The sequence below is a fragment of the Eptatretus burgeri genome, chromosome 15 (genome assembly GCF_056783735.1).
Source record: "Eptatretus burgeri isolate ZD-2024b chromosome 15, Ebu_testis_v1, whole genome shotgun sequence".
Taxonomy (NCBI): domain Eukaryota; kingdom Metazoa; phylum Chordata; class Myxini; order Myxiniformes; family Myxinidae; genus Eptatretus; species Eptatretus burgeri.
In genome coordinates, this window is record NC_140975.1 from 17,785,893 (window position 1) to 17,810,360 (window position 24,468).

The 24,468-nt window shown below is 41.8% G+C and overlaps 1 protein-coding gene, 1 long non-coding RNA gene and 1 pseudogene across 3 annotated transcripts in view; 2 read left to right on the forward strand and 1 right to left on the reverse strand.

Annotated features, from left to right (window-relative positions):
- COX10 (cytochrome c oxidase assembly factor heme A:farnesyltransferase COX10) overlaps positions 1-11,969 on the forward strand; it is a 43,664-nt gene extending 31,695 nt beyond the window's left edge. For both annotated transcript variants that reach the window (XM_085856963.1, XM_085856964.1), the window contains 3 exons: positions 3,648-3,718; positions 4,608-4,840; positions 9,167-11,969. In XM_085856963.1, coding sequence (XP_085713089.1) covers positions 3,648-3,718; positions 4,608-4,840; positions 9,167-9,597 — 735 coding nt within the window. In that variant the 3' untranslated portion in view covers positions 9,598-11,969. The remainder of the gene's footprint in view (positions 1-3,647; positions 3,719-4,607; positions 4,841-9,166) is intronic.
- Positions 11,970-15,083: 3,114 nt separating this feature from the next.
- Positions 15,084-22,329, forward strand: LOC147011650 (uncharacterized). Its single transcript, XR_015051518.1, has 4 exons — positions 15,084-15,304; positions 16,354-16,470; positions 16,718-16,954; positions 17,191-22,329. It is a non-coding gene; the product is annotated as an uncharacterized LOC147011650 (long non-coding RNA).
- LOC147011651 (signal recognition particle RNA) lies at positions 17,299-17,439 on the reverse strand (annotated as a pseudogene).
- Positions 22,330-24,468: the final 2,139 nt, after the last annotated feature.

Sequence of the window (24,468 nt, forward strand, 5' to 3'; positions counted from 1 at the left end):
CGGTGAAGGCGCTAATTGCAAATGTCTTTTACCTGCCGAGCCTCCACTGGGAAAGTGGCAAAACATCTAAACAGCTGCTCTGTGCTGCCAGACAGAACAAGTCCTCGTCTTGACTGATAGCAATGGTTTGCGGTTGAAGAGATATCATTTCATGTTTCAGTTGTTGTTGTTGGTCATTTTCTTGATTATCCTCTCCTGTTTTTATTTTTATTTTTTTTAACAGCTGTTACAATTTGTTCCTGAACCATGCACGCAACACCTCCCTATACAGTTTCTTTCTCCAAACTCATTCATTGTTGGACGTGTACGGATTCTAATCCCAATGCACATTTCTCCGGTGTGTATGTAAATGCATCCGAGACCATAATTTCACAAGGAATGCATTGTACAAAATGTGCTTGCAAGTCAGAATGGCATGTATCCAAAGTGGATGGGAGCAGGTCATGCATAACCTACACACCGGGCCACCAGGGAGAGGGTTAAAAGCCGGGCCTGCACGGCCGAGCAAATTTGTGCAGCCCACTCGGTAAGCAGCCCATTAGGTCGGCGAGAGTCTGTTTAACGAACCTCGTACGACACAATGCAATGTCGTGGCATGTTTGCCAAACCTGCCAGGCCGTCAGAATGATGAACACCTTTTGGAGAAAGCAGGCCTGTTATTCTCACCCGGCTGCTGTTTTTTGTCGAGGCAGAGGCAGACGATGGACAAGGTTATATGAAGACTGTAAATCTAATATGTCTGGAATACACCTTGAAAACCCGTTTTTAATAGCTGTGCGAATACCTGGAAATATCATCATGAACTAGTGCTTTACACCATCAAAGCAGTGTCCCACATATGACAGTTTGCTGAAATCAGATTACCTGGGGGTCATGTGTGCGTGCGTGCGAGTGTTCACATAGGTGAGCATCTGATCATTTTCATTCTCATGGGATTGCCCTGCAGTAGATACTTCTTCATTTGTTTTGTTGAGGTGGTGGGGGGGGGGGGGTTTGTCCCGTTATTTGCTTTGAGTACAAGCTCTAACCTTTTAAAATATATATATATATATATATATATATATATATATATTATCCTTTTGATTTGTGCAAAGAGAGCATGCACCAACTACATAATCAGCATAAATGCTTTGCAGCTACCCATTAAGGGTTATATTTGCTTGAAACTGGGAAGCAGGTGACCGGACGTCCAGAGGTCCGTCAAATTAACATTGCATAGCATTCTAATTCTTACTACTGACGGTGAAATAAACACCCATCTCACTACCCATTACCTTGGACGGCATTTGAATGTATGTTTAGATTGTTCAAAATTGAAGCGGAAATGACCAGCCCAAGTCTATGCACTTAAACTTCAACCTTCACCACAAATAGTTGAGATATGGGCCCCGACCTTGTAGATACGTTGTGATGTGTGATCACGATGTGCGATTGTTTTGCTCAGACAATGGCTTGCCCTTTGTGGCGTCTGCATGGAAATGGCAGTAATCTCAAAGTAACAGTTAAGCTCTTGATAAACACATAACCCTGAACTTACTTACGCAGGAGGGTAACGGGATGGATCGTGAGGGCAAACCAAAGTTCAATGCCCTTTGAAAGCACAGAATTGTGACAGTTGCATTCATCAGAGTTTTATATTTTACAATCACAAGGTTTCATTAGATAAGGCACAATACTCCAGTTTGTAGCACGCTAATTGCACAACTTACCCCGAGCCGGGTATTTGGCCAGATTGGATAAGGTTATAATCTTTACTTTGGCCAAAAACTCATGACAGTCTTTCCAGCTCAGCTGCTCTGCAATTTCATTACCGACACCACCAAAGGTGGACATGAGTTGGGTAGGTGACAAGAACGAGCCAATTAGATTTTGGTTGAGGTCCGGATCCAGATACGGCCTATCAATGGGATACAAAACGTAAATTTTTCAGCCTGGCGGAGGTATGCGCTCTACCGAGTGCCTTTCTAATTACAGATGTGATAACCGGTTGTTATATTCCCATCTAATGGGGTATGTGCTTTATGGTGGCTGGCTTGGGATCTTCGGGTCCAAAGTTTGAGCCCCTTTTGGCTGATTAGTTAACACCAGGTGTGGTTGACTCAGCCTGTCATTCTTCCGAAGTCAGTGAAATGAGTACCAGTGTAGTGGTAATAAAGGGCACTGCATTAGCGGCATGGCCGTACCCTCATCCAATGATGTTACCCACATCCTTGTGCTGCACACGAAGGAGGAGGAGGGTATGTGCTCTGAGATGCAACATCTCCTGGCACTTTGCTAGAATAGCTTCAGGTTCAGTCTATTGCTATCGGGGATTGAACCCAGTACAAAACGGCTGGGATGCAACCCTTTACTATGGCACATATGTCCTCACCCGTTGATTATGTAAGGGAACTGTTTGTGCCTTTGGCGTCTTAAAGTCAAAAGTTTTATAGTTTTACTGGTATGGCCGGGTGAGTATGTTCGACCAAATAACTAATCGACGAACGTTTTGCAAGCGCGAATCTCATTTGGTAACAAATCTGTCACACCGTGGGAAGGGAACGAACAACAGATATTATTTCAAACATCATTACGACTTTGATTCCGGAGGCTGTCACAAAGAGTGTGTCACGTCGATGAGCGTGTGTGCCGATCTCGCATGGTCTTTGATTATTGGAGAAACACGGAATGTGAGAGAGCATGCACACATATCATATTCTTGCCAAATGAACACATGAATGCCAAAATGTCTTTGCAATGATAAAACTTCATGTGTGAGGCTTCCCTTGTTTGCAGAATTAGCTCACCAGCCGCCCTTGGCAAGTTTAAATTCCTCATTACACTCGTTTATTTTGCGTGACAAAGTCGAGCCTTCTCTCGTTAACTTGGCGTATAATGAGAAGACTGCATCTTCTGGTGGTGCTTCTCATGCTTGATTTCCGAAACAAGTCCACATCGTATCCAAGACCCTGTTCTCCATTTCCCGCCCCCCACATGTCCCCAGAGTGCGAAGCTCTGCACTTGAATCTGCAACGTTTTCCTGGCTTGGTGTTACCAGTGTCATTGTTACTTGGTCAGCATTTTGTGGCATGTGGATGCTAGTTGCATCATTGCTGGAAGCACGGTTGTGCTGCTGATGCAGTGCTTGATTGTAGGTTAGAGCAGGAATTTTTAACTCGTTCAGAGTGCCAGCGATAGCCAGCTTACTCTTCATGAAGGACACCGTGGGATCTTTAACGTCAACTAACTACCTTCCAGCAGATGGTACACTCAACTTAAAATCCACCTGAGGGACGGCACACACATCGATGCATTGCCCTGCCTGAGAAACCCCAGGGTGAGAGTTTATACCTGGTTCAAGACTTGAACCCAGGCTAGATACCTCAGATGTGAGTATGCGTACATCGAGACCATCCTGCCTGCTCATTGTCTCTTGGCTATGCTCCCACAATGGTTATAGTGTACTTTTGTTGATCAAGTAAGACGATCAAGTCAATATACCTATTCAGGTCTGTTTCTGCATCTTAGGTTATGATGCTGAAGCAGATTGTTACGATGTCATTGATTGTCTGCTTCTAGCAGAGACCCACACCATTGTCACATCAGTTACATATAACCCATTTGAATGCACCCCCCTCCCACCTCTACCCCCTTTTCTTCTCTCACAGCTTCTTGAAGTCCCATTTGACGCAAACATGAACCGCACGAAAAACCGACCATTGGTGCGCTGCCTAATTAGGTGAGCTTTGCTTTTATGCTCTATTTCGGAGCTTGTCCTGATTCGCCCCCGTTGTCCAAGGTTTGATCCGATTATTTTTTTTAATTCACCTGTTCATCTACAACAGCTCATGACTTGTCCTACCTTGAGCAGCCGATGTGCCTAATGGGTAAGAAGCCAATGAGGCAGTGCACAGTAACTCTGAGGCTTGCAAGATTGTTGATCTTGCGTGCCCCGGAGTTACTGCACACCGCCGTGCCCCGGAGATCTCCTCCACTTTGAAATGATGTTTCTTCCCTGGCCCTTCATCCAAATCTCGTACCTCGTAATCCGAGCCTTCATCATGAGACCTAGTTTGCCCAAGAGTGGTAGCCTCTTCTTATGAGAGTTTCTCTTGAATATTTTGTTTTTGCTGTGATTTACAAGGTAATTGTAAAATGTGGGAGCTCTTGAAAGAATTAATCAGAGCAGCCGACCAATGCGGGTCTGTTTTGGTTCATGATGAAAATGTTGGTCTTTCCATGAGCAATAACGTGCGAGTATTGCTTGTGAAACTTGGTGTTGCATCATCTGCGATGAGGGATAATTATTCGATGGCTCACCGACTGCCGCACTGCCCCCCCCCCCCCGGTTTCCAGATGGTTAGTGGTGGAGAATTGAAAAATATTTTAATGGGTCGCTCATTGGGGAGCCTGTTTTTTTTTTTTGTTCCACTAAATTTGGTTAGCAAACAAAAGGACTTCTTGCTGCGTTAACTCGGCAGCTTGCACCTAAGAAAGGTACTTACAGGTCCAAAGACTTGACATTCGGAAATGTTTGCACTTGTCTCTTTGCACTATTATTTAAACTGTGTGCACAAACTGTATATTTTGTGAAAACTATGGTTGTGACCTTTCACCCCTACACACAGCCCCCTGCACGCATCGCTCTTTGCTGGTGCAACCGGCACGTGTGGCGTGCTGCTTCTTGCCCTGGCTGTCAACCCGCTCACAGCTTTGCTAGGCACGGCCAACCTGGTGCTGTACACGTGTGCGTACACTCCGCTCAAACGCCTGAGTATCCTCAACACCTGGGTTGGCTCGGTGGTCGGTGCGGTGCCCCCTGTCATGGGCTGGACAGCTGCGACAGGGTGCATTGATGCAGGTGGGCACACGTACATGGGATTTTCTGAAATTCCTTTTTTTTCTTTGTTTTGTGGTACAATTGCATATCTCGCACAGAAAAATGCTCTTGCTGTTGTCGAGACAGGCCTTACGTTTTTAGCTTGATTCTGCCATCATTAAAATAGCCTAAATTTTTGCTTTAATAACTAGGTTGTAACATTGTTTTGTCAGTAATCTGTGTGTTTAGAACCAACAACCATGCTTCTTCCTCCAGTCCAGACAATGACCATCGAACCATTTAAAATGACTGATCAACTTCATGGCTCCCCAACCAAATGATAATTTGGTCTGATGCTGCCTTCCTACATAAATCGACGTCTTTCAAATGCAGCACGTGGCTGCAGGTTAGCATCAGTTCACACGGGCAAGGGAGTTCCGCTGATGCAGTGTCCCCTCTACATCAGAACAGAATTTGAAAATTGAGTCTGGTCCTGACGGTAGCTCACCTACTCCTTGCGCAGCACACAATGGGATCTTTAACATCCACCAACTAATGCTGTCGTACGAGACACCGGTTTAACGTACATCCGAGGGATGCAGCACTCGTTGATGGATCATGCCTGTAAAACACCAGGATGGCAGTTTATAGTTTGGCTGACATTTGAACCCAGGTTAGATTCCTCAGAGGTGAGTGCGCATACCTCTAGGGCCGAGGCTGTCCTGCCAGCACTCCTACTAAAATCCTTTTGGGAAAATCTTTTGGGTTTCCCTGCTTTGACCTGTTTGCCAATTTCCCATATGAAGATGGCTCGTGATGCTGGGATCAAAGGTTGAAACACCTTCTATTCTGTTTTTTTTTTTTCTTTTCTTTTTTTCCATTGTCTAATAATGACCTTGTAATGGATGTAAAAGTGAAATGATATCTCTGAATATCCTTCTTGTACATGTGATACAAGTGCAAGCCCCTCAGTGAGTCTTTGATCACAGCAAATGCAGAACAAGAGTTTAAGATCAAGTGTAAGCATTAGTATAGAGTTTATGACGGCGAAAAAAATTTTTTGCTAAGTATGTTGGTCTTTCACATTCTGTCTGTCTGTCTGTCTGTCTGTTTGTTTGTTTGTTTGTTTGTCACACGATTTTTGGCCATAGTTTTCAAGCAATCGTTCAGAAAAAAAATTTGTGTGTGTAGTTCACCGGACAAGGACAACAACGCTTAATTTTGGTGAAGATCCGAATCCGGATCCGGATCTGAAAATTTTTTAAGTGATTCTTCACCATTGAGAGATCGGGCCAAAAATGAGAAAAAGCACTATCTCAAAAGGTTATGGATGTATTCACACAAAACTTGGTGGACAGTTTTGGAGTGCCACGAGGAAGAATTTATTCAATTTTGGTGAAGATCCGAATCCAGATCTGGATATGATAATTCATTCTTCTCCGTTGAGAGATGGAGCTAAAAACGATATTGCATGATATCTCAAAAAGTTGTGGACGGATTCAGATTAAACTTGGTGGACGTGTTGGGTGTGTGACGACTGACGAATTGATTCGATTTTTGTGAAGATCCGAATCCGGATCCGGATCCGAGAGTTTTTTCCAAGTGATTCTTCACCACTGAGAGATGGGGCCAAAAACTATGTATCGCATGAGATCTCACAAAGTTGTGGGCAAGTTATGCTAAAACTCGTTGGATGAGTTGGTTAGGTGACAAGAACAAGCCGATTCGATCTAGGTTCAGGTCCGGATTGAGATCCGACCTATAAGTGGCATGCAAAATGTAAACTAATGAGCCTGGCGGAGGTATGTGCTCTTCCGAGTGCCGTTCCATTTTGCCAAGTGTCACTCTGTAATTTTTTATTTCCATATATATTTTTGGAGTCCAAGAGATAAATTTCTCATCAAATTTCAAGAAAAGGTTGTGCGGTTGTTTATGAACTAGATTTGTAGCGAAGGAACCTTGGCAGGTTGCACACCATGCACATTTTACCTTACCTGCTTGCCTGGTATGCTGATAGATTCGCGATTCTCTTTTAGAATTAGTGTGACAGAATTAATTTTTAGAATTAATTTTAGAATTAATTTTAGAATTCAGATTAGTGTGACAGAACCTGCATGCTTATGGATGGTGCTTTGCTTTTGAACGGATGGGTTTGCCTGACAATTTTTGAAAACGTGATCATCCTGGAACAGCCTTCGAGGAAATTAGAGGAGAGTTAGAACGGTCATCAGACAGGGATGTTTCACTCAGAGAGTGCCCCCCAACCCGACCTCCCCCTTCCCAATTTTTTCTCATTTTAGATAATCATAACTTAGGGGGGATGGCATATTACATAGATGAACTAGAGTGGCACTCGGTAGAGCACATACCTCTGCCAGGCTGACCAGTTTACGTTTTGTATCCCACTGATAGGCCAGATCTGCATCCGTACCTTAACCAAAATCTAATCGACTTGTTATTGTCACCAAACCAACGCATCCACCAAGTTTTGTCGGAATTCGTCCACAACTTTTTGAGCTATCGTGCTATATATTGTTTTTGGCCCCATTTCTCAAAGTTGAAGAATCGCTTTATAATTTACAGTATCCAGATCTGGATCTTCACCAAAGTTTAATTATTTTGTCCTTGTCTACCAAGTTTTGTCTGAATCCGTTCATAAGTTTTTGAGATATCCAGCTCATAAACGGTCAGGAATGAAAACATAACCTCTGTCCATCTTAGGTTGCGGAGGTAAAAACATCCTTTTAATATACTGTATGTGCCTACCCTACCGTTCTCATGGGGTTGTGCTCCCCATCTGTTGTGCCCCCTACAAACAACCATAGTTTTCACAAAATATAGAGGGTTGTGCTCTCCATCCAGATCCACTCATATAAAGGGAGTTAAAGGGGGGTTTTGCCCCAAATATTGGTATTTCATTCAAAAATCTTCTTCTCAGAAACCTACATCCGGATCCAGACCAAACGAGCCATGTGGCATCATGACCATGCCCTAACCTTAAATTGTGCTCCCCATGGCCCTATCTCCCCTGGAAAGGGGGCCACGACCTCCCTCCCCTAATCCCTCATATTCACAAAAACATATTTTCCTCATAAACTCCATGACTGATATGAACCAAATTTGGTATGATACAACAGAACTGTAAAGTCTCGTGGGTGTTGTGCTCCTCATCTGGATCCGCCCCCTATAAGAGGCTGAAAAGGGGTGTTTCGCCTCAAATTCAGGTAATTTGTTTTTAAAATCTCCTCAAAAACCGATGGCCAGATGCAGCCCAAGCACTTCATGAAACATAAGGACCATGCTGTGAAGTTGTTGTACTCTCCATGACCGGACCACTTCCGGAAGAGGGGCTATGGCCCCTTCCCCATAATCCCTCATTTTTAACGCTGCCTATTGGGGTAATAACCATCAGTCCCCCACAGGACTATTTTTTTTTTTAACTTCTATTTTGGATGTTTTACATGCTGGTGAAATTCTCCCCGAAATGGTGAGATTAGGGTACCATCACCATCTCTACTTTGAGTCATCTGACAATTTGATAAAAAGTGCAGTACGTACATACTGTACTTGCATTTTGATTTTTCATTAAAGCATATGAGAATATCCCCAAGCAAAAGCCTCAACCCAATCACAAACGTTTGTAGTTTTGTGCAGCATTCCTTAAATATTCTTTAATGTATTGCTTTGCATTTTATATATTGAGCTTCTTCGTCGTGGTTACACTGCATGGTTCCTTTAACCCATTGTTTATGCACCCAAGGTAGATATTTTCCTCTGCCACCGAAGGTAGACGTTGGTGATGTTTTTCACTCCTGTCTGTCTGTCTGTTTGTCTGTCTATCTGTCTGTGAGCAAGATATCTGAAAAAGTTTTGGACCGATTCGGCCGAAACTTGGTGGACAGATTGGATGTGTGATGAGGATGAATTGATTAGATTTTGGTGAACATCGAGATCCGGATATGAAAATTTTCATCAATTTAATTTTTTAAGTGATTCTTCACCATTGGGAGATCGGGCCTAAAACGATATACTGTATACCACGATAGTTCAATACATTGTTGACGATTTATGACCAAACGAGGTGGATGCGTTGGTTAGGTGACGAGAACAATGTCATGAGATTTTGGTTCAGGTCTGGATCCAGATCCAGTCTATCAGTGGGAATCAAAATGTAAACTGTTCAGCCTGGTGGAGGTATGTGCTCTACTGAGTGCCGTTCAATATTTCATATGTGACATGTCCCCTATCCCTGTCCCCATATTTAAGTATCCTTTTGTTTATTAAAAAGAAAAAAAATCCTCCTGAATTCACTGTACATGTGGCCCAACCTGCCAACATGACTCCTTGTTCTCGTCCTCCATCCCATAGGAGCGTTGTTGCTTGCTGTGCTCCTGTACTCTTGGCAATTCCCTCACTTCAACGCTCTGAGCTGGAGCCTACGTGAAGAATACTCTCGTAGCGGTTACCGCATGATGTCCGTAGTGGAGCCGGACCTGTGCCGCAGGGTCGCTCTCCGCCATTCTCTCGCCCTGTCAGTCCTCTCATTTCTATTCCCCGTGTTTTCGCTTTCCACATGGATGTTTCCTTTTACTTGCCTCCCCTTCAACGCCTACTTTGGATACCAGGCCATGGTCTTCTATGTCCAGGCTGACCGCCAGAGCTCACGCAAATTGTTCTTTTCTAGCCTGTGGTACCTTCCAACGGTTCTCTTACTCCTGGTGTTGCACAAACCTCGCACAGCTTACGAGTCCCGAATTAGCCAACCAGAGGTGTCTGAGGGACTTCCTGGAATTTCATAAAGATAATCACCGCAGTTTCATTATAATTGTTTTTTTTAGAAAAGTTATTCGGCCTCCCTCATTGTAATGTAATTGTAATGGGGACGATACCATCCCTCATTGGAAATGTACATGATCGACCCACGTGACTGCAGCGTAAGCACACACACCTACTGTGTGCACTATGATATCAACAGTGATGTAAATTTTTTTACACAACCATTTCCATCTTCTCTCTCTCTCTCTCTCTCTCTCTCTCTCTCTCTCTCTCTCTCTCTCTCTCTCTCTCTCTCTCTCTCTCTCTGTCTCTGTCTCTGTCTCTGTCTCTGTCTCTGTCTCTGTCTCTGTCTCTGTCTCTGTCTCTGTCTCTGTCTCTGTCTCTGTCTCTGTCTCTGTCTCTGTCTCCGTCTCTCTCTCTGTCTCTCTCTCTCTGTCCCTCTCTCTCTTTTTCTCTCTCTCTGTCTCTCTCTCTGTCTCTGTCTCTCTCTCTGTCTCTCTCTCTGTCTCTCTCTCTGTCTCTGTCTCTGTCTCTGTGTGTCTCTGTCTCTGTGTGTCTCTCTCTCTCTCTCTCTCTCTCTCTCTCTCTCTCTCTCTCTCTCTCTCTCTCTCTCTCTCTCTCTCTCTCTCGCTCTCTCTCTCTCTGTCTCTGTCGCTGTCTCTGTCTCTGTCTCTGTCACTGTCTCTGTCTCTGTCACTGTCTCTGTCTCTGTCTCTGGCTCTGTCTCTGTCTCTGACACTGTCTCCGTCTCTGACTCTGTCTCTGTCTCTGTCTCTGTCTCTGTCTCTGTCTCTGTCTCTCTCTCTCTCTCTCTCTCTCTCTCTCTCTCTCTCTCTCTCTCTCTCTCTCTCTCTCTCTCTCTCTCTCTCTCTCTCTCTCTCTCTCTCTCTATCGCCGAAGCATCTTGCTGAACAAGGGTTATACTGTTTGGTTTGCCATTGCCTTCCCAACAGTTGTTCGGACAGGAAATTGGCCTTTGTGTCACCGATAGCTCGCCTGCTCTTCACGAAGGACATCATCTGCGTTTAGATGGCATCAAATGTAATGAAGTTGATTATTTAAGATTCTCATCTAACCTGATTTTATTCATTTCATTTTTTTTTAGTGTGCGTGCGTGCGTGAGTTATTTCTCCAACGTAACAAAAACAGCCGGTTGTTTGGATGGTTACTTGTTTTCTGCACCAACAGTGAAAGACTGTGCAGATTGCTGCCATGTCTTCATGCAGTTTTCAGGAATTTGAACTCTCACAAAGGCAACATCATGGTGATGTCACTGTCCTCCCCCTCCAGAGGAAATTTGGCCAGGGTCACGGTCATGTGTCTTCTACTGATCCTCCCATTGGCTGCCAGTAATTGGAACTCGGTCCTATTGCAGTTCATTTGACAAGAGTCGGTGCTCCAGGCATTTACCCCTCCCCCCCCAACCCCCACTAATTACCATCAATATGTGTTTGCACTTTCCAGTTTTTAATGGTGCAATAGCAGCGCTTGTTAGTTTGTTTACGTAATTGAATCTCAGGGTTATTACTTGAGTCACGTGCCATCACGGGTTTTACTGTAGTCCCCTTAATTTGGCAAAACTTGCACCATTTCGTGGACGTTTGGTTCACTCATTACGTCAATTTAACAGTTTTCTGCAAAAATAACTTCTTTATTTTTGGCTCTTTTTGAAATCATACCGCTTTGCACCGTGACTATCTGGAGCAGCAATTACAGGGTACTTGTGTGTGTGGAAAGGTCGAATGCCATCTCTCCCCCTCTTTGGCGATTCCAATTTGGTTTATTTCATGAGTCGACGACGGCATCGCATCCTGTGACTGTAACCTCTATTGCGATGTTCCTTTTTTGACGTCAAATCTAACTATACGAAACTCGTTTTCCTTCGGCCTTGGATTCTTGCTAATTCCCATCTGGTGTCACAGTGAGCGTAACCATCTTGCCTGCCACGTAACCATCCGGCAATTGTCTCCGTGTACAACTGTCCTCTTTTGTTTGTTTGTTTAGCCCGTGAGCAAACCTGCCAGAGGAGAATGTCTGAAATTATTTTAAACCTGTCAACGCGAAACACAGACCATTGATGGATTGGATGTTGTAAAACTGGTGCGATTTGTGCAGGTTTGTCCGTTTTGTGGTTTTTGAATTTATTTATTTCTCCCCTCTACCACCCCTTCCCCCCCCCCCCCAATTGACATTTGATTGTGCAACACCTGCACCGAGTGTCGTGTTTTGCCTCATTTAGATCACTCCTCCTTTTGTCCGTCACTTTGCCAGAGGCAGCAAGTTTCTTTTTCCCCAACATGAATGTGATGGAAGCTTTCTCAAAATTGTAGGGAAACGTTTTCTTTGTGCGTGGCCTATTGTGAACATTATCATGTGCCATTGCACGGTGTACCCACTCGTGTCCATCTTGGTCGCCTTCTTGTATAATGCTACAAATGCAGAATAATATTTGCTACGGGGGGGGGGGGGGGGTGGGGGCGGGTTGGTAATAAGTTATACAAACCACCCTGTGTGTATTTGATTCTTCATTGTCTTTCAAACAAAGTCAAATACATTATTTTATTTAAAATCAGAATGTGTGCAAATGGCTCTGCCATTGGAAAATGGGGAGGGGAGGAGAGAGGGTGAGGTCTGTGACTAGGTTTGGAGTTGAAAGGAAGGAAGAGGAATCATTGGGTTCGAACGAGGTTTAATTACTTCACACATATCACAAATAATGTTTCACTGTAGCTTATTAGATCGTAAAATTTATACTGGGAAAGCAGGTCTACTTCACATTTGTACACACACAAGGAATTTAAACTGTTTGCAAAATAGTATTGAATTAAATTGAAATTATATTTCAAACATAATTGAAATGGTCTAACATGCACAGGCTGTGTTTTCAATTCATCACGAGAGCAAGGCAATCTTACATACCCAGCACATACAGCATGATAGGGATATCAACTTGAAAACGTTCACATGGTCAAGATTTGGAGAAGGTTACGATATCTTTGTGTGCTTCCATCAATGGATTGTGGTACGGTGGCCCTGAGAAGACTCGGTGAAGCACACAGATGGCAAATTAATCGGATGAACAATGCCTGTATGTCCTACAGTGAAATCGGATTTCAACTTGGCTTCCGTCTGAATGTTATCTGCAGATTGGTCTGCAAACATCAACAAACCAATGATGTCATCGACGAGCCTCAATCTGGATGACCCAGGGTGACCTCTAACAGAGAAAATGCAGCTCTGATCAGGCTTTTAAGGCGCGTTCCTTTTGCCACAAGCATAGTAATCCAGCATAAATGTAATCTCCCTCGGAGGCTGTTCACGAGAACTATCCAGAACTGGTTTTGTGCTGCAGGTTACAAACCCAGAAGCCCGATAAGATGCCTGCTTCTCACCCCAGAACGAAAAGTAATCTGCTTGGTGTAGTGCCAGGCACGTCAACATTGGAATCTGACACCCTGGAGGAAGATTAATTGGTCGAATGAGAGCCAATTTCTTCTGCACACAGCTGATGGTAGAACTCTGGTTTGGTGGAAACCAAACACTACCTGGGCACCGAAAAACTTTGTTGAGTCCATCCAGTTTGGTGGCATATCCCTTAGGATATTGGGCTACCTGATAACAATTGTAAACGTGATCTGATCACTGTACTGGGTAACCTGACAGGTGAAACGTAACATTGCAACATTTTGGATTGCATTGTTGTTCCACATTTTGACATCCATGCACTTCTCACAAGACCTGTATTCATGGATGACACTGAAGACTCCACTGTTCTCATGCTGTGACTGACTACTTACAAAACTAGAGTTCATAGAACACATTACCCCACACTGTCTTGTAAAACAAGGATGTGGGCGAAGTGTACGAGCGGCAAATTTGGTTGGTCGTGATGACGTAAAATGCAGTCATATTTTGACCAAGTACTGCTAAACGGAAAGGTTTTAAAAGTGCTAAAAAGGCCATTTATGTTCTCCAGTGTTCAAGTTTATAGTTCAATTGAAATTTAATAAAATGATTTTGAAGGTCGTAGGAAAAAAAATATTCCGGAAGTTTAGCGCCGTTAATGCAGTCTTATCCACCACCTTATTTAACATGCCCAAATATTGCTAAACTGAAGGAATTTGAAAGTGAACCCTCCTGTGAAGACTCTGGCAGAGGTGGGGGTTCCTTTGCATCTAGAATGGTAACGACTCCTTATGAATTCTCTCCAGCGGCTTCTTCAGGGGATGAGGTGGGGGTTTGCAGCAGTCATTCGTTTTAATGATGCTTAAGCACATTATTGACCTCTTGAGACATTGTATTCTATTGTGACATCATTAGAGAGCATTATTGACTGGTCTTGAGCCTGACATCACAGTATGTGTTGCCAACAGTTCTATTCGAAAATCATCATTTTTTTGTGTGTGTGTGTGTGTGTTAAACAGTGCCATTAGAGGCATCCATCATCATTTTGTAATTAAGGAATCAATAAAACCTTTCAATTTGTCTCAAGTAATTTGTCAAACATGCATAATTTACCAATACTGTACATTGTTTTATTTTTGATAAACATGTCATTACGGTTTCTGAATAACCACCTCCACCACCGAAGGTGAACGGAGGTTATGTTTTCACCACTGTTTGTTTGTTTGCTTTGTCTGTGAGTAGGATATCTCAAAAAGTTATGGACGGATTCGGACAAAACTTGGTAGACGAGTTGGATGGGTGACGAGAACAAGCCGATTTGATTTTGGTTAATGTAGGTGACAAGAACAATGCAGACCTATCATTTGGCTACAAAATGTAATCTGTTCAGTGTGAGTACTGTTCTAGTTTTCTCAGTTATTGCTATGATCAATCCTTCACTCTTCCTGGACATTACTTCAGCCACATGGCAGTGTCCAATATTTTTCTCCATTTCGATGTCATGGAGAGTTGAAAACGCAGAGTACAGCCTTATCTACACAATCGGCATATTGGCTTTTCGATCAATGAGCGCTTTTCGTTCACTTCGACTTCCAGTCTTACAACTTTCCAATCCTTTCTCTCTCTGTCTTTCTCCCCTTATTTTACTTTTATTTTATTTTACCTACCAAACCTCTCTCTCTCTCTCTCTCTCTCTCTCTCTCTCTCTCTCTCTCTCTCTCTCTCTCTCTCTCTCTCTCTCTCTCTCTCTCTCTCTCTCTCTCTCTCTCTCTCTCTCTCTCTCTCTCTCTCTCTCTCTCTCTCTCTCTCTCTCTCTCTCTCTCTCTCTCTCTCTCTCTCTCTCTCTCTCTCTCTCTCTCTCTCTCTCTCTCTCTCTCTCTCTCTCTCTCTCTCTCTCTCTCTCTCTCTCTCTCTCTCTCCCTTTTCCCTCCCTTTTCCCTCCCTTTTCCCTCCCTTTTCCCTCCCTTTTCCCTCCCTTTTCCCTCCCTTTTCCCTCCTTTTTCCCTCCCTTTTCCCTCCCTTTTCCCTCCCTTTTCCCTCCCTTTTCCCTCCCTTTTCCCTCCCTTTTCCCTCCCTTTTCCCTCCCTTTTCCATCCCTTTTCCATCCCCTTCCCCAGATGTTGAACTCGGTGTTCCGTCTGCTGCCGGTGGTTAGCGGATGTTAGAGCCCATGGTGTACTTCGTGAAGAGTCGATGAGCTATTCCTGGCACCCTGGCCAAATTCCAAATTCTTGCCCTGACTCCCACTCGAAAAACAACAACGGCACAACGCAAAATGGAATCCATGCTGTGAGGCTGTTTGGGCAGCACTGAATCTGCCTTCAGGTAAAATACCAGAGTTAGTTATTATTTATTATTTGTATCGCTTTCTAAAGTTGCTCCAGTTTATTTCTCTAATGTCCTTTTATCACTTCTTGCTTGTTTCCCTATTATTTTCACTTTTCTCCCAGTACCACCCCCTTGATGAATTTATTTTAAAATTATTTTAACCTCTAAACCCTGATTCTCCCAATCAAAATCCACTGATTCCATCACTCACCTGCCCGTGACCCCACTCTGACTCATTCCCACCTTATATCAACGCTCAACCAATCCCATCTCTCTCTCTCTCTTTCATTCCGACAAAGGGTTAATGCCCAAATTGCCACCTTCTTGCTTCTCGCAGCTGTTTATACATATCTCGGTCAACATTCTGTCGATTTCATCCATTGATCTAAAGATGGATGTAGACTGTAAGCAGGATGCCCAACTTGATACCGTCATTGTGTTAACTAACGCTATATCCCAACTCTTGGTTTTGCTTTATCAACACAGATATCGATGTAATTTGTTTATCTCCCCGCATTGCCATTCACGTCCATTCCTCAACTTGTGTGGTTTAAAAGCGTACACCCATTGAGTCAATGTTGTCTGATTGCAGTGAGTACTATACTTGATATAAAATAATGCGTTTCGTTCGTCTTTCTTGAAAAAACATTAATTGCGGTATGCTGCTAGGTATACATGATTTTTTTTTTTTTAAAGGTCCACACATAGACCTATTTAATTGGTCTAACTCAAAAGGATTCCTCAAATGGTAGGTCATTTCCATTGCTTGCGATCTCTCCTTTAGGTGTAAATGTTTTTGCCCACCTCGTGGAAATTCACTTTGTGGTTTGCTTTTCTGAGTAACCTTTTTGCTTATCTCCAATTTCCACCCGTGGTCCCCTTTTCAAGAAGGGTTCTGATTAACTCGGCCTTATTTGCCTGCAGTTAATAAAGCACCACTGGCCAGCTGGCGTAGGCGAGAACCGGGGCACTGGGTTCACCGCCGATGGACAAAGCCTTAGTGCTTCGGTCGTTTTTGTCATGGAGATGGGACGTGTGTCTTCCAGGCCTCCAGCATATGGGGATGTCCATGAAGGCTCCCCCAGGCCTTTGTGTGCATGACATTCCCGAGCCCTTTGACGTTGTGAAACCGAACGAGGTGCCTGCGCATCTCTCGAGCAAGAGCAAGTGTTTTGTTGTTCTATTTGCATATCAAAGAAGAACGCCATTAATCTGCTCCACTGGTTGTTTTAATGCTTGCAACTGTTTCCCTTCATGTATAGTAATTAAGCCTTTTGCAATTATGGGTGGGGGTTAGGTAAATAATAAACTTTGTGAATCCTTTTTGTCACAAGAATTCTGATGATCTGTGGAGTTAAAATGTAAATCTTTCTAACCGTGCCCACATTTCTGATATAACCACACCTGAAGGATAGAACACCTGCAAGAATGCAAAGGTCGAATAATGGGAATCCCTTTGGAGTTCCGGCCTGTCATCCTTCCGATGAGTGCCATCATGCTGGTATACTGTATCGGAGTGGCGACCCGTCCAGGATTGTGCCCAATAGCCAAGGAGACTGCTTTAGCAGCACCAACGCTCCGCACAGAGTATGGTCCCAATTTCCTCCTCCTCCTTTGGAGTTCTTCGCACGAGGTTGAAGACTTTTGGTGAATGACGATTCTTTCGATTTATTTATTTAATTATTTTAAGCAGGAAGCTGCTTCAATATTCACCCTCACTAAAGAAGAGGGTTTTGCATTTGGGTCCATTTATCTGTCTGTTTTTTGTCCGCACAGAACTTTCGTGTTTTTCTCTGCAACCGCTAGTCATATTGAGACAATTTTCACATCGGTGCAACTACTCACGTTGTTGTTGTTGTTCGTCTTTCGGCTGCTCCCGTTAGGGGTCGCCACAGCGGATCATCCGTTATGATCCGCATACTGATTTGGCAGAGGTTTTACGCCGGATGCCCTTCCTGACGCAACCCTGGTCGCCTCTTACGACACAGGGATATGGATTGGGTTTCGCCATGATTCCGGGCTGCCCTACACCCTCTCATAGCGCGGCCCAGTGCAGAGCACCCGTCCTCAAGCGATCCTCCAACCCAAGCCTCCGAGTAGCCGGATTACAGGCGCACGCCACTACGCCCGGTATTGGTGCAACTACTCACGTGGAATGTTTTAATTATAATGATGACATCATAGGTCACGTGGTGTGGTATCCATGTTGGAAAAAAACGGAAAAATAATTGGACCTCTGTAGCTCTGAAACCGCACCAAGGAAAAAATTGAAACTTGGCACAGAGCAAGTACTTCTCATCGGGAATGAGTGTTTTTTTGGGGGTTTTTTGTGACGTTATAGATACCTTCGTTGTGATGTCATAATTGCATCTGTAGAACGCTACATCTGATCAATATGAAAATTTTTGAGAGTCATCTCGGGATGAAATAGTACACAGAAAAAATTTTGATGATGTTATCGGTCACGTGATTCAGCAGCCATATTCTTTTTTTTAAAATACCTTCAAAAATCTTCTTCTCTGAAGTGGCTGAACAGATTGAAGCAAAACGTTACATGTATGACCACCTATCCATGAGAAACAAACAGTTCACACAAATGATGTTATTGGTCACATGGTTTGGCAGCCATGTTGGATTGAAGAAAAATATTAGATAAAGTTTTGTCTGGAACCACTCAATCAATCGATATGAAACTTTACAATTATGATTTAGTGGTGATGGGGAATACATGTTTTAAATTTCAACTTGATCTGATGCATGGTCTGGCAACCAGAAACATTAACTTTTTTTTGATATGGGTTCTTTTTTTTCGTTTTTTTTAAAATAAGGCTTACTTGGCTGTGTCTGGATCAGTTTGAAGGGAAGAGGAGTAGCATCTGAAATGTGAATCCTATCCAGGTTCCGCCTGATGACTTCATGTTTGCTTTCTGCTTGTTTGGGTTCCTTCTGATGACTCCAATGCAGGAGTGTACCTATTTGGTCTTCCATTTGATTTGAATTGAATTTATTTTAAACCCATTCTAAATTAAATTGAAAAATGAATAATAATAAATAAAAAAACCGCAACGGTTCAGGGTCAAGTGTCCAATCAAAGTGGGACGTCTTGGTACCCGGTCATCACTGCCAGCAGTTATAAAGTGGCAGTTCTAATTATGTCTCATTAATTACGTAACGCACTAGTGCACAAACGCCACACAAAAGAAGTCTTGGCGAGGGTCTGCAATCTCTGATTGCTCTTTTTATTGTTGGTTATGTCCTTCCATCCATCCATGTCCGTCAAAAATGAAGAAGAACCTTTCTTCCCACCATGTTTCATGCTGATGGGTTCTAAACAGTAATTTTAAAGGGTAATTCTAAACTCAAGGGTGATTCTGAAGGGTTCTAAACGGTCATTCTAATGGGTTCTAAACGGTAATTCTAATGGATTCTAGAAGGGTTCTAAAGTGTAATTCTATTGGATTCTAAAGGGTAATTTTTAATGGATTTGAGAAGGGTTCTAAAGGGTAATTCTAATGGATCCTAGAAGGGTTCTAAAGGGTAAATTTTAATGGATGTGAGAAGGGTCCTAAAGGGTAATTCTAAAAGGGTTCTAAAGGGTAATTCTAATGGATTCTCGAAGGGTTCTAAAGGGTAATTCTAATGGATTCTATAAGGGTTCTAAAGGGTAATTTTAATGGATTCTCAAAGGGTTCTAAAGGGTAATTCTAATGGATTCTCGAAGGGTTCTAAAGGGTAATTCTAATGGATTCTCGAAGGGTCCTAAAGGGTAATTTTTAATGGATTTGAGAAGGGTTCTAAAGGGTAATTCTAATGGATTCTAGAAGGGTTCTAAAGGGTAATTCTAATGGATTCTAGAAGGGTTCTAACGGGTAATTTTAATGGATTTGAGAAGGGTCCTAAAGGGTAATTCTAATGGATTCTAGAAGGGTTCTAAAGGGTAATTCTAATGGATTCTAGAAGGGTTCTAAAGGGTAATTTTTAATGGATGTGAGAAGGGTCCTAAAGGGGAATTCTAATGGATTTGAGAAGGGTCCTAAAGGGTAATTCTAATGGATTCTAGAAGGGTTCTAAAGGGTAATTCTAATGGATTCTAGAAGGGTTCTAAAGGGTAATTATATTGCATTCTAGAAGGGTTCTAAAGGGTAATTTTTAATGGATGTGGGAAGGATCCTAAAGGGTAATTATAATGGATTCTAGAAGGGTTCTAAAGTGTAATTTTAATGGATTCTCGAAGGGTCCTCAAGGGTAATTCTAATGAATTCTAGAAGGGTTCTAAAGGGTAATTTTAATGGATTCTCGAAGGGTCCTCAAGGGTAATTCTAGAAGGGTTCTAAAGTGTAATTCTAATGCATTCTAGAAGGGTTCTAAAGTGTAATTCTAATGGATTCTAGAAGGGTTCTAAAGGGTAATTTTTAATAAATGTGAGAAGGGTTCTAAAGGGTAATTCTAATGGATCCTAGAATGGTTCTAAAGGGTTACTTTTAATGGATGTGAGAAGGGTCCTAAAGGGTAATTCTAAAAGGGTTCTAAAGGGTAATTCTAATGGATTCTCGAAGGGTTCTAAAGGGTAATTCTAATGGATTCTATAAGGGTTCTAAAGGGTAAATTTAATGGATTCTCAAAGGGTTCTAAAGGGTAATTCTAATGGATTCTCGAAGGGTTCTAAAGGGTAATTCTAATGGATTCTCGAAGGGTCCTAAAGGGTAATTCTAAAAGAGTTCTAAAGTGTAATTCTATTGGATTCTATAAGGGTTCTAAAGGGTAATTTTTAATGGATTTGACAAGGGTTCTAAAGGGTAATTCTAATGGATTCTAGAAGGGTTCTAAAGGGTAATTCTAATGGATTCTAGAAGGGTTCTAAAGGGTAATTTTAATGGATTTGAGAAGGGTCCTAAAGGGTAATTCTAATGGATTCTCGAAGGGTTCTAAAGGGTAATTCTAATGGATTCTAGAAGGGTTCTAAAGGGTAATTCTATTGGATTCTAGAAGGGTTCTAAAGTGTAATTTTAATGGATTCTCGAAGGGTCCTCAAGGGTAATTCTAATGAATTCTAGAAGGGTTCTAAAGGGTAATTTTTAATGGATGTGAGAAGGGTCCTAAAGGGGAATTCTAATGGATTCTAGAAGGGTTCTAAAGTGTAATTTTAATGGATTCTCGAAGGGTCCTCAAGGGTAATTCTAATGAATTCTAGAAGGGTTCTAAAGGGTAATTTTAATGGATTTGAGAATGGTCCTAAAGGGTAATTCTAATGGATTCTAGAAGGTTTCTAAAGGGTAATTCTATTGGATTCTAGAAGGGTTCTAAAGGGTAATTTTTAATGGATGTGGGAAGGGTCCTAAAGGGTAATTCTAATGGATTCTAGAAGGGTTCTAAAGTGTAATTTTAATGGATTCTCGAAGGGCCCTCAAGGGTAATTCTAATGAATTCTAGAAGGGTTCTAAAGGGTAATTTTAATGGATTTGAGAATGGTCCTAAAGGGTAATTCTAATGGATTCTGGAAGGTTTCTAAAGGGTAATTCTATTGGATTCTAGAACGGTTCTAAAGGGTAATTTTTAATGGATGTGGGAAGGGTCCTAAAGGGTAATTCTAATGGATTCTAGAAGGGTTCTAAAGTGTAATTTTAATGGATTCTCGAAGGGTCCTCAAGGGTAATTCTAATGAATTCTAGAAGGGTTCTAAAGGGTAATTTTAATGGATTCTCGAAGGGTCCTCAAGGGTAATTCTAATGGATTCTAGAAGGGTTCTAAAGTGTAATTCTAATGCATTCTCGAAGGGTCCTAAAGGGTAATTCTAATGGATTCTAGAAGGGTTCTAAAGGGTAATTTTAATGGATTCTCGAAGGGTCCTCAAGGGTAATTCTAATGGATTCTTGAAGGGTTCTAAAGTGTAATTTTAATGGATTCTCGAAGGGTCCTCAAGTGCAATTCTAATGCATTCTCGAAGGGTCCTAAAGGGTAATTCTAATGGATTCTAGAAGGGTTCTAAAGTGTAATTTTAATGGATTCTCGAAGGGTCCTCAAGGGTAATTCTAATGGCTTCTAGAAGGGTTCTAAAGTGTAATTTTAATGGATTCTCGAAGGGTCCTCAAGTGCAATTCTAATGCATTCTCGAAGGGTCCCAAAGGGTAATTCTAATGGATTCTAGAAGGGTTCTAAAGTGTAATTCTTATGGATTCTCGAAGGGTTCTAAAGTGTAATTCTTATGGATTCTCGAAGGGTTCTAAAGGGTAATTCTATTGGATTCGAGAAGGGTTCTAAAGGGTAACTCTGGAGTCTAGACTAGATGGTTCTAAACAGTAATTGTAAAGAGCAACTCTGGAGGGTCCTAAAGGGTAATTCTAATGCGTTATCGATCGTATTTCCAAAAGGTAATTCTGAAGGGTTCTAATGTGTTTCGTTCATTTTCTAGTTTAATATTAAAAATGTCAAACTGAACTGCTGCCTTCGGACATGGGTGTGTTGTGTTTTTTTGTTTTTTTTGTACACAAAGTTGAGGCTTGTGGAGGAGCGACAACACTGGACAGCTCAGGACGCAACAGAACAAAAGGAACAGCAGAGAGAGGGGGAACCAACAGCAGGTTGATGGACAAAATAGAGGGAAATTTGGAGAATGAGGGATAGAGAAGGATGCATGGGGTGGACAATATAGATACAGAAGCAAACTCAAGAAGGAAAACCTGGAAATATGGAAGGAGGGCTTGAGGGTGGGAGGTTAATGGGGTAGAAGAGATCATGGTTTTGGATGGTGGATGATCTGAGATGGTGGAGAACAGCTGTCTTGAAAACCTGGAGGGAAGTGAAGGATGAGATTAGATGGAAGAGAATGTGGAAGTTGATTCTACAGGTAGGGAAAAAAAGAGGAATGAATGAGTTATGAGAATTTAATTTTTAATGTCATTTTTTTAATATTAAAAAAGCATTTTTTTCTTTCTTGTCCAATTATGATAGGTAATTAGTAAGTAAAGATTTTTTTTATACCTTCATCGTAGTTTATACTTGAATAATAAAAAGTTTGTGTTGAACTAATGTGAGTCTTTCCTATAACCTTTTGAACACTTCTCATCATAAGTACAGTACTTACAAATGCAGACACTCATAAAGTATACTAAACAGGAACAAAATCTATTTTTCAAGTGTTTTATTTATACTTCTCTGAATAAAACATTGTCATATTTCTAAACTGAAATACATATCTGATTGAAGTTAGTGAGGAATTCCTCCTGCGTAGCAGGTGACATCATTGGCGAACAAAACCACAATAGAGAAAAATAACAACAGCCTGCTGTTATCACTATACAGTACTTTGAATGGTGAAAAGGATCTTGTTTAACAATGTTCTGTGATGAGCTTTCAGAATGAGGTTCTGATTGTTTTCCTCTTGAATGAAAACAAGGCACAATGGCGTCACGTGTTTGCATTGTGGGGATGACTGTTCGTTATTGAATCGATTTTAACTAGCAGAAGCCCATGGGAAAAAGACCAAAATTGCAGAACAAAAATAAAATGAAGGAACTCTTTTATTCTTATGCTGGTTGAAAAGCCTTAACCAGAGTTGGTGTCAAAGCCACCCAATGCTCGCCTGTTTATACATTTATCGTTTTTAAAAGACTCGTCTAATCATTAATATTTTTTATAAAGCATTGCAGTGAAGTCTGATCCAAATAATTTTAAAGCAATATATGTATTTATATATTGTAATCAGTAACAAGAGCGCAAGTGAGCACAATATACGCCCGAACAAGAAGGTATATACAGAATTGTGCTACGACATGGAAAACAGCATCCTGGTTGCCATGGCAACCACTATAGATGATGAATGTATGTCGCGACACACCCTCTCCACAGTCTGTACCTATGTACCAAATATGAAACGTGAAAGTTGAAAACTTTGGGAGTTAGAGTGCGGACAGGAACTGATGGAAAACAGCATCCTGGTTGCCATGGAAACCACTATAGATGATGAATGTATGTTGCAACACACCCTCTCCACAGTCTGTACCTATGTACCAAATATGAAACGTGAAAGTTGAAAACTTTGGGAGTTAGAGTGCGGACAGGAACTGATGGAAAACAGCATCCTGGTTGCCATGGCAACCACTTTAGATGACAAACGTATGTCATGACACACCGTCTCCACAGTCTGTACCTATGTACAAAATATGAAACGTGAAAGTTGAAAACTTTGGGAGTTAGAGTGCGGAGAGGAACAGATGGACGGACAGACAGACAGACAGACGGACGGACGACCGGTATCACAAAATACGCCCCGATATATATAATATATATATATATATATATATATATATATATATATATATATATATATATATATATATCGGGCGCATAAAAAATAGTGTGGTAGATAAAAACATTAGAAAGGAAAAAATAACTTGCATCAAAAACTTTAACATTTTCACGCTCACGCCGGGGGTATCGCTATAGCTCTCTGTTCTTCGAACAGGCAAGCTAATGAGTAAAATGAGTTCAACAACATTGATTCATTCAAAAAGTTTGATTGAGTAATCATGGATTACATGAAGATCATTTTATAAACAAAGTACAGGGCTGTCCACAAAGTCTTGTTCCAGTTTATAAAATTTATTACAACCAAACCAAAATAGATACAACTGGAAGGGCACTTGGTCGAGCGCGTAGCTCCGTCATGCAATGCCTCATCCACGAGAACATATCGGGCCCAATACATTTTTGAAATATCATGCAAAACAGTACTATATTGGTTTTAGCCCTATCTCTCAATGGTGAAGAATCACTTTAACTAATTAAATAATTCTCTTATCCAGATTCGGATTTGGATCATCACCAAAATCGAATCAATTCTTCCTTGCCATACACCGAATATATCCACCACGTTTCATCTTTTGAGATATCGTGCTATATACGAGTTTAGCCCTATCTCTCAATGGTAAACAATTCATTCATACACTTAAAATATTCAAGTAGTCGGATCCGGATCTTCACTAAACTCTAATCAGTTCGTCCATGTCACACACCCAAATTGTCCACACAATTTTATCCCAATCTGTCCATAACTTTTTGAGATATCCTGCACGCAAACAAACAGACAGAAAGGGGTGAAAACATCACCTCCTTCACCTTCGGTGGCAGAGGTAATAATGTGGTTTTTTTTTCATTTTGTCGAA